This window comes from Peromyscus californicus, unplaced genomic scaffold (assembly GCF_007827085.1).
Source record: "Peromyscus californicus insignis strain IS unplaced genomic scaffold, ASM782708v3 Scaffold_4__1_contigs__length_199733344, whole genome shotgun sequence".
NCBI classification, from domain to species: Eukaryota; Metazoa; Chordata; class Mammalia; order Rodentia; family Cricetidae; genus Peromyscus; species Peromyscus californicus.
Genome location: NW_026294562.1, coordinates 95,076,842 through 95,086,473, shown reverse-complemented (window position 1 = coordinate 95,086,473; position 9,632 = coordinate 95,076,842). Strand labels below are relative to the sequence as shown.

Sequence of the window (9,632 nt, the reverse complement as noted above, 5' to 3'; positions counted from 1 at the left end):
AAATGAAATAAACATGAAATAAAGCAAGACATAAATTCAGTGATTTTAAATTTAGAAGTGCTTATAAATCATGTCACAAAAATCAGAATTCAAAAAGGAAAGGATTTGGCATAAAACTATTTAAAACTTACTGTTTATCACACAGAAAAAAAATAATGTAGCAACTTTAAATGTACAAGCACAATGTTGAAAACTAAGGAATATATATATATTTATCAATAGATAGATAGAACTTGTAAATTACAAATTTTAAACATCTTCACCCCAGCTCCAGGCATGTACATGACCCTAAGTGGAGCCCAGGAGCATATATTTACTGAATTGGGTAGAAAATGTTTCCAATAAGAAGGAATTAATAAACCACAACATAGCTATGAAAAGGAACAGGATGGCATAATTGCTGAGTTTGTAAAGAAGCAAAATATCAAACTGTGATCTCATTTATGCAGAAAGAGATGAGTCTGTGTTCATATCCACACATAAACATCATTAAGCAGTTATATTAACACCAGAGAAGAAAACAGCCTGGTTTTTTGCTTGTTTGTTTGGGTTTTTTTTTCATTTATAGCCCTCTCTGCTATGAAGAGTTCACCAATGTGTCAATATTATATTGTGTTAATATTCAGCCTGATATTTTGACTGTTGATTCTCCCTCCATGCACAACACTCTTCCAGTAGGCAGGTTGATGTCAGACATTATTCTCTTTATGGTACTATGGGACATTTTCTTGATTAATGATTAATGTGGAGGGCCCAGACCACTCGGGGAAGTGCCATCCCTGGACTGGTGATCCTGGGTGGTATAAGAAAGCAAATTGAGCAAGCCATGGAGGGCAAGCCAGTAACCAACACTATTCCATGGCCTCTACATGAGTTCCTGCCTTGAGTTCCTGCCCTTACCTCCCTTGGTGATGAATTGCAGGCTGTAAGATGAAATAAACTCTTTGCTCCCCTTCCTTTGGTCGTAGTGTTTTATCATAGCAAGAGAAACCCTAATGAAGAAAAGCACTATCCATACTGAATTGTAACTAATTATTTACATACATGTTTATCCTACCAGCCTCTGAGCACCCTCTCAGCAAACATACTTTTCTTTGTCTTCATTTTCCATAGTGTCTAACACAACAAAGATGGGCAGTGGGCATTTGGCTCACGGGTAAAAATTAATAAATACATCATCTCCTGCCACCTTCCACATTCAGTCTCTCCCACAAGTGTCCAAAGTACTTAGTGCATCTCTAATCATCCATAGGTCATTCTTCTTTGTGAGTCCTTCCAGCAGACCCACAAAAGCAAGAGCAATGTGGTACCCACTTTCCATCCCAGAATCTGGTATGCTGTCTGGCCTTAGGTGGAGTCCAGAATTAAACTGAAAACATGACCGTAAACTTGAAAATTGAGCCAAGGAGACTCATGACATGGTTCCAAAAAGAAATCGGTTCCAACTGTTTGGGTCTTTATGAAGTGCCTAATTTTTATCATCTGATGCTAGGATGGAGACACAATGAGCTTATATTTTTAATTATCTGATCATTTTAAGTCATATTTCTTCTCACCAGGTAAAAGAACAAAATGGCAAGAGGCAATCGCACCACCGTGACAGAATTTGTCCTCATGGGATTCACAGATCGCCCTGAGCTTCAGCTCCCCCTTTTTGTGGTATTCCTGGTGATTTATCTCATCACCCTGGTGGGAAACCTTGGCATGATCCTGCTCATCAAGGCAGACTCACGGCTTCACACACCCATGTACTATTTCCTCAGTCACCTGGCTTTCATAGATCTCTGTTATTCATCTTCTATTGGGCCCAAAATGCTGCAAAATTTATTAGTGAAGAAAAAAACCATCTCCTTTTCAGGCTGTTTTGCTCAGCTGTACTTTTCCAGTGCTTTTTCCACTACTGAATGCTTCCTCTTGGCTACCATGGCCTATGACCGCTACATGGCCATCTGCAACCCCCTGATCTACACAGCCATCATGACACAACGGGTCTGTAAGGAGTTGGTGGTAGGAGTCTACACCTATGGCTTCCTGAACTCTGTGATACAGACAGTACTGACTTTCCAGCTGTCTTTCTGCAACTCCAATGTGATCCACCACTTCTATTGTGCCGACCCCCCTCTCCTCGCACTCTCCTGCTCTGATACCCACAACAAAGAGAGGCAGCTCCTGATCTTCTCGGCAGTGAATCTCACTGGATCCCTCATGACCATCCTCATCTCTTATATCTGCATCCTGGTCTCTATTATAAAAATTCAGTCTTCTCAGGGCAAATGTAAAGCATTCTCCACCTGTGCCTCCCACCTCACTGTGGTCACCATCTTCTATGGAACGTTATTTTTTATGTACCTGCAGCAACCAAAAACAGGGAATTCATGGAGGTATAGCAACGTGATCTCTGTGTTTTATAGTCTTGTAATTCCCATGCTTAACCCTCTCATCTATAGCCTGAGAAACACAGAGGTAAAGGAGACCCTGAAAAAAATGTTAGAGGGCAAAGCTTCACAGTGAGTGGGATATTAGGATGTAGCACTGAGGACAGCGGTATACACCAAGCAGATGGAAATGGAGCAGGTCAACTGCTATCCAGTAAGAAACTAGTTAATTGAATTGAGGACTTTCATGGCCCAAAATAATGAACCACTTAATGGACATAAGTCATATTTAATCTAAGCAGTAGTCATGAATTAAATAGAATTTATTTGCCAGCTAGAATAATTATGTCAATAATTACGTATGTCCTTCATGCGTTAAAGATGAAAGGGCTGACTAACACTTCAGAACGAATTGAGCTCTACAGTCACAAAAGTCCTCAAAGCTCATATTCTGAGTAAAACTGTACATTGATGATGACAGATGTAAACTCCCCACATGAGCATCTGGTTATTAAGCATTTTCCAGTTTAATGCAGTCTGTATCCGAGCAAGCTATCTGTTAGTCTTAAAAAACATTCTTTCGTAACACGCTGCTATAGGTGGTGCTTAAATTACAAAGAACATCTCAGAAAAAATCTTATTTAATCCAAATGTAGTTGCAATCCTCTGTGCTTTAAACAAGCAATGAAAATATCAGTGTAGTACTAAGGAAAGGAAAGATGGGGCTCAGCCGAGTGTGGAATGTGTTTGGCAAAAGCAGTTTAGATGGAGCAGATAAGGGTGGGGAATGAGGTACTTTTTAAGATATTAAAAGTAGTCATTATTTAACAATCAATGATTAATTTTCCTTGTCTCTTGAAAGCACATCTACAGTGGCTTTTTCTTTCCTTTTATCATTCCTTCTTCCTTACTTTCTTTCTAGAATTCTTTCCTTCTTTGGGAGTCAGGGATTATGGAAAAAGAGAAAAGCAGAGTTCTCTGATGAAACTACATTATGGTGTGCATGTTTCTGAGAAATAAAATCATTGTATTGATCGAGAAAAATATTTTATTAGTTTTATGACATTTTCTGTATTCTTTCTTTCCACAGATCTGAAATTCCAATTTTTTACAGATAAGCTGTAAGAAATCTTGGTGTTTCTAGGGGTAGGCGAAAAAACTTTTTTGTTGTTTTTTTCTTAGGCAAGAATATGATTGTTCTAAGTTTCAACTCTAATACTTGTTCCAAAACAATTCTTAAGCACATAAATCTGTCACAAACCTTTAGATGGTCCCCTGTGCTGTTTTCAAAGATGATTGTGATTACATAAGTTTCAAGGTTAAAAATAACTCACCAATTAATTATAAGTGATTTTTTTAATTAACCAAGCAACTAAGGGGTCCTAGTTGTGCCCAAATTAACCACTCACATAATAATATGTATATGTGATCTCTGTTTCACTGTTACTTGTGACTGAGTAATTTAAGAAAATAAAATTGAATATTTTAAATTGCTTTTCTTTAATTCAGAAGTCTACTTGAAGAATTGAGTTACACATTGTATTCCTCAGTGTAGAGAATGTGTTGGCTAGTTACGAGGAAAAACACTGGCATGACAACAGGACACAAGGAGAAAGGGCAGGACACAAACAACCAGGCAGGAGAGGATGCACAGAGGCCGACAAGGAGGGAGTAAGAAGGCTCACCTGGTGGTTCTCAAATGTGGCGGGAGCCTGGGTGGAAGGCCAGCAGCTCCTGGAAGACAGGCGGTGGGCAGTCTTCACTTTTCACCCCCAAACCTACCACAGCTCCTGGCTAGGAACAGCTACACCTGAGCTGTTCTGCACATCTTCCTAATTCCAAAGAAAGGTCCATGGCCAGGAACTGAGATGGAAGAGGGGGTTATTGGAGTTCGGTCCAGAAGACTGGTCTTCAATATCCCCAGAGAGACTAATGTCTGAAAGACAGTAAGACATAAACGGTTAACAACACAACTTGAACACAGAGAAGGAAGCACTCGAGAAGCTGATGATGGGACCATGGTCCAGGAGATGCTTCTAGTAATGGACCTTGACACACAAGGACCCTTTGCTGAAGAAAGACCTGACTCGTGGGGATAAAGATGAACAGCTACCAATGCTGGGTGGAAACTTGTATTTTCAATCAAAAGCTACATTTATTTCCTACGTTATTTTTTTCCCTTCCAACTATCTTCAAATCAACTTAACCTGCAAAAAAGTACTTATTACATGTTTTAATACATGCCTCTCAGAAAATTAATTACCCTCAGCTTTTCAAAGCAATATCCTGTGTGAACAAGTTCTCAGAAAACTGCAGATATGTCATGAAACCTCTCCAGACTGCACTAAGCCCCCATTAAATATCTTCTGAAAGTAGAAATGTGACCAAGGTGATGGAAATTGCCTAGACTTTTAAGAGTGTAATATTTCCTTGAAAGTGAAAATAAAAATGTTCTCATATACATAAACAAAGTGTAAGTTCATTTTTTTTCTCATGAAATGGCTTTTATTTGTCACCTTTTACCACATAAGCATCTTTCCCCGACTGGTCTAACCTATAACCGATGTGTTACATCTGCTCGTGTAAATATGAATGCTTACTCCTTCGCGCGTAAATCACTAAACTTTTCAGTAAAGGTAGTTTTTCTTATTTATCAGCATTTACTTCTCCATTGATTTGCCATGCCTGGAAATATATCAAAACTATTTTTTTAAGTTAAGCACAGAAAAGAAACACAAGAATGCCAACAACTTCTCTTTTCTGCTTCCCTTCACATTAGTTGACCTGTGCATGTTCTAACATGCTTACATGTTCAAGTTCTCTGCCCATATTATCATCTGGGCTCTGGTTGTACATCTCTGGCAGAGCAAGAAAGGACCAGCAGCTTGATGCTGACAATTGGCTCTGCCTGCAATTAAGCAGTGCATCCACCAGAGATAGGAAGTCAAGGAGCTCAGAACTTAGGGAGCTCAGGTTCCTGGGACAGTGACAGACTTATCCTACTCTTCCATCCAGGTTGCTATAAAAAAAAATGTGAACATTTTATGAATGATCAGAATTTCTATCTCATATAAGATAGGTCAAATTGGAGAAAGGATTTGTATAACACGAGTTGTTTTATGCCTTTGAAGCAGCTCGTTTCCCAAAGATTTTCTCCCTGATCTGAAAAAATAAAATTTTGTTCCCACAAGCTTCCTTGTTTGAGTGTGTTAACCACTGGCCCTGGACACCAATCAGCTTGCAGTTTCCACTCCTCACTGCAGACGATGCACTGGGTGTTCTGACGCAGGCAGGCTCAAGTGGTTTGCAAACCTCATGCAAACCTAAGCTCAAGATGTTCCGTGACCTCAACTGTCTCAGCTCTGGAAAGGGCTGGGAGAGCCCAGCCCATCTCCTAATCCCCATAGAAGCCTTTTGTTTTGCTCTGGCTGTCTTTTCTCTTGTTTCTATCATTCTGTTTTATTTGAGAGTTGTTATAATAAACAATGTTTTATTTATCATTTTCCCTGCCAAAGCTAGCAGCTAGCTTTCTGTAGAAACCTTTCAGATGTAAAGTTTAAGTGAATGTCGATTACAATAATGCATCAATTAGGAAAATGGTTAATGGTATTTGTTCATGGAAGAGCAGTCATTTATATGGAAAAAGGTTGAAATTCACTTTTTAAAATGTGAGGTTATCTTTCCTTCTTACATTTACTACAAATCACAAATGGGTCCAGAAGTGGCCACAGGCACAAGCTAGCAACTCTATCAACTTTAGTCTAGGGGTACTGTTCTTTGCTCTGTTTGAATTAATTGTCAAAACACTGTCTGGTAGATTTTTGCTTCCTATACACATTTTCCTGTACATTCAACCATTATCTTTATCGAGTGTCTATCTGACCTGAACTCTCCCTGGTTCCTGATAGTGCTACAAACCTGTATTTGAGAAGTGTGTGTAACAGTAAATTGATAGACACCTGCAGGCCAAACAACCAAAATAAATTACTGTGGATCTGCAAATCACGCATGGCTGAGGAGATTAATACTTTTCTTGGCAAAAAATGCCTTTTACAAAGCAGGCCTAGGGAAGCAGTGATGGAACGATAAGAAGGGAACTGTACAGGAGCCTCCGGGTCAGAGCTGAGTTGAGTTTGCTCTGAACCACATCAGCCAAGCTGCTTGACCCCTCTGAGACTTGCTGTTCTCATCTGAAAAGCAAGGCCAATAATACCTCACAGAGTTATGATAAGAACAATCTGGTACAGAGCATTAAACTATATTCCAAGCATTGTAATAGAACAAAATTTCATTTTAGATAATCAGACTGCTAGATTCTGGTCCACCCTCAGGTTCTCTAATTCGAGGCTACTGTTCAGAAAAATCCCTGTCTGTAAAAAAGAGTTTATATCTATCTGTAGGACAAAACATGGAAGGTGTATATGTCTCAACTAATGAACTTTCTTTATCCCTATGGGTCTAGGGAAAGAAGTGCAGTCCATTATCACCCCCACAGGAGCTCCTCTCCCAAAGTCTGTTTGTAAGTCAACGATTTCCAACACAGACCCTGTGCTCTGGAAACACCATTGTTTTCTTGACTCAATGAATCAATAATACATTTCCACCGACCTTTCTTTGACCCTGAATCATGAAGACTCTACATGTTCCCAGCGGACAAAGTTCTGAAGTTCCAGAGTGGGTCACTAGGAGCTCGTCTGTACACGTGACAGCTACAGTTGTGGAGGGCAGCATTCACCTCCCGATCTGTGACTGTTCTGAGCTGCTGGCTTCACCCCAGCCTATGAGAGAACAGTAAGAGGTGAGCCATGCGCTGGATCCAGGTGTTTTGAAGGCCAGCAATAGAAAGAGCATCTCACCTTCTCCTGCTTCCTTCCTTTGCTCTCTGCTGGGACTGGCAATAAGTTTGGAAGCGTTGACAAGAGTCAATGATGCCCCTTCCTCCACCACCTCCTTTCCCGACTTCCAGTGCTGTCCTTCATCCGTCCACAAGAAGGCTATAATGGAAGCCCCATTCTGATGCTAGGAGGAGACTAACACTGGATCCCCCTGGTGTGGGGATCCAAGGCTGGGCAAGAGGATAGGTAAGAGGGCAGGGAGAGGGCCAGGGAAGGTCTGACAGGCCTGCTAACTCTCCACCAAGGCACTGGCCACTACTTCACTCTGTGAGAAGGAGTAAACCCTTTCGCATGTTGATGAGCCATACAGGAAAATGCAGTGTTCCCTTTTAAATATAGAAGATATCTAAGAAAAAAATAACTAAATTGCCAAATAGTATCCCATCTCCACTTTCTCCTTCCTGCCTCATACACATCACTACATCAATGTTCTACTGGAACCAAACACTCAGATCTGTACTTCTTGATTGATTCATTTTGCATGTATTTGTGTGTGTGTGTGTGTGTGTGTGAGAGAGAGAGAGAGAGAGAGAGAGAGAGAGAGAGAGAGAGAGAGAGAGAGAGAGAGAGAGGATTTGGATGACCCACTCTCCGCACAGTTCATGTGGAGGTCAGAGAGCAATGTGGGAGTCAGTCCTCCCCTTCCATCATGTAGATTCTGAGGACCGAGCTCAGATCATCAAGCTTGGAGACAGTTGCTTTTACTGGCTGAACCATCTAGCTCCCCCTTTTTAAAAAAATTCAAAATTTTAAAAAATTAAAGTGTTTGAAATTGATCATCACTTACTTTGTAGTCTGCTTTTCTTTCTCCATCTTCATAGAGGGCACCTTCCCCAGTCACCTCTTTTTATATCTCTGGCATTTAAAAAAAGAAGACAAGATTTATTCAATTATTCACCTATATATTAATGTGTGCTTACATTAATCCTTTTCCCTTTCCTTACTATGGTGTTATGGTTACTTTGTGCCTGGCCCTCCCTAGCATCTCTGCTTTTAATCTCATAAAACAAAGATGCTTGGTACAGTTACATCTGCACTAGTATACTGTATAATAATGTCAGCATTTCAGATCATTTAAAGATGGATTTAACAATTAACTAAACAACAAATATTAACATAAACATATACACATCTTACACCTCACATCGACATGAATCCAAGAGTGATCATATTTTAATGTAATTACTGAAACTTTAAGGAAGCTGAAAAGAATATAGGTGAATATGTGCTGGCCTATTTTGAGAAGCATCAAGGCCACAAACTGCAAAGTGAAAGTGTGACAGATCTGACAAACTCAAAAGTTTATGTTTCTATTGTAAACCCAGACAAATATTCACTGGGAAAATACCATGTACTCAACAGAATTAATATTCACAAAAAGACATATCAATAGAAGTATAGAAACAAGATGTAAGGGTACAAATGTACAAAATAAGAGATATGAGTGGCCTAAAATGTGCAACATGTTCAACACTGTTAGTAATCAAGACAGTACAAATTAATTCAATAATAAGACCACTTTTCATGTTTTAATGGTAAATATATTGAAAGTTATTGCTTATCAGGGGGATGATAGTACCAGAACAGAAGAGGCATATATGGATAAGCTTTGGGAGTATTCACTGGCACAAAATTTCTAAAAAATTAATTTGATGATTATCACTAAAGCCTTATAATACAGCATCATTTGACCCAGTAATTTCCTTTCTAAGGGTTTATTTCATGAGAATACTCCAAAAAAGTCACAATATCTATGTGTTTAATAATTTATTGCAATAGTTTTTAATAATAGTAAAAAGCAGCAGTAATAAATATGTACCAACAAAGGATTAATTACATAAAGTATTTTTATGATTTAGCAGAATATAATGTCACAGATAAAATGATGCTGTAGACATCTTTTTTTCCTGAAAATTCTCAGAATATATGTGCAAAGGATTTCTAACTTTGCTCTCATGACACCATGTTATTTTTAATTACATGTGTGAAATATTATAGATTGATGGTAATAGACAATATTATTATTTCTAGATGACTGTATCCCAGATGTTTTTAGAAGTTAAAAACTAAGAAGTCAACCCCAAAATGGTGTCAAGATGTTACCATACACTCTCAACTCCAAGTTATCTTCCCAGTATGCAGTGCCATACTTGGGAGCAGGAATCAAGTAAAAAACAAACAAACAAACAAATGCAATCCTACCTAGATATATAAAGAGTAAATACTGTGGGAAGAGAAGGAAGGAAAAAGACAGCAGAGGACTTATGGCTGGGTTGGTATTTCCTACCTCTCCCTGGAAACCCAAAAGAAAGAAGGCGTTAACAGAAGGATCCTAGCTAGATCTTTAAACACCCACTTACCA

The 9,632-nt window shown here is 39.1% G+C and overlaps 1 protein-coding gene across 1 annotated transcript; it reads left to right on the top strand.

Moving 5' to 3' along the window:
• Positions 1–1,572: 1,572 nt before the first annotated feature.
• Positions 1,573–2,511, top strand: LOC128123853 (olfactory receptor 1030-like). Its single transcript, XM_052760141.1, has one exon. The coding sequence runs from the start codon at positions 1,573–1,575 to the stop codon at positions 2,509–2,511; it is 939 nt and encodes a 312-aa protein (XP_052616101.1).
• Positions 2,512–9,632: the final 7,121 nt, after the last annotated feature.

Excerpts from the sequence above, each read along its gene's own strand:
- LOC128123853 (XM_052760141.1), top strand. The coding sequence starts at position 1,573 with ATGGCAAGAGGCAATCGCACCACCGTGACAGAATTTGTCCTCATGGGA.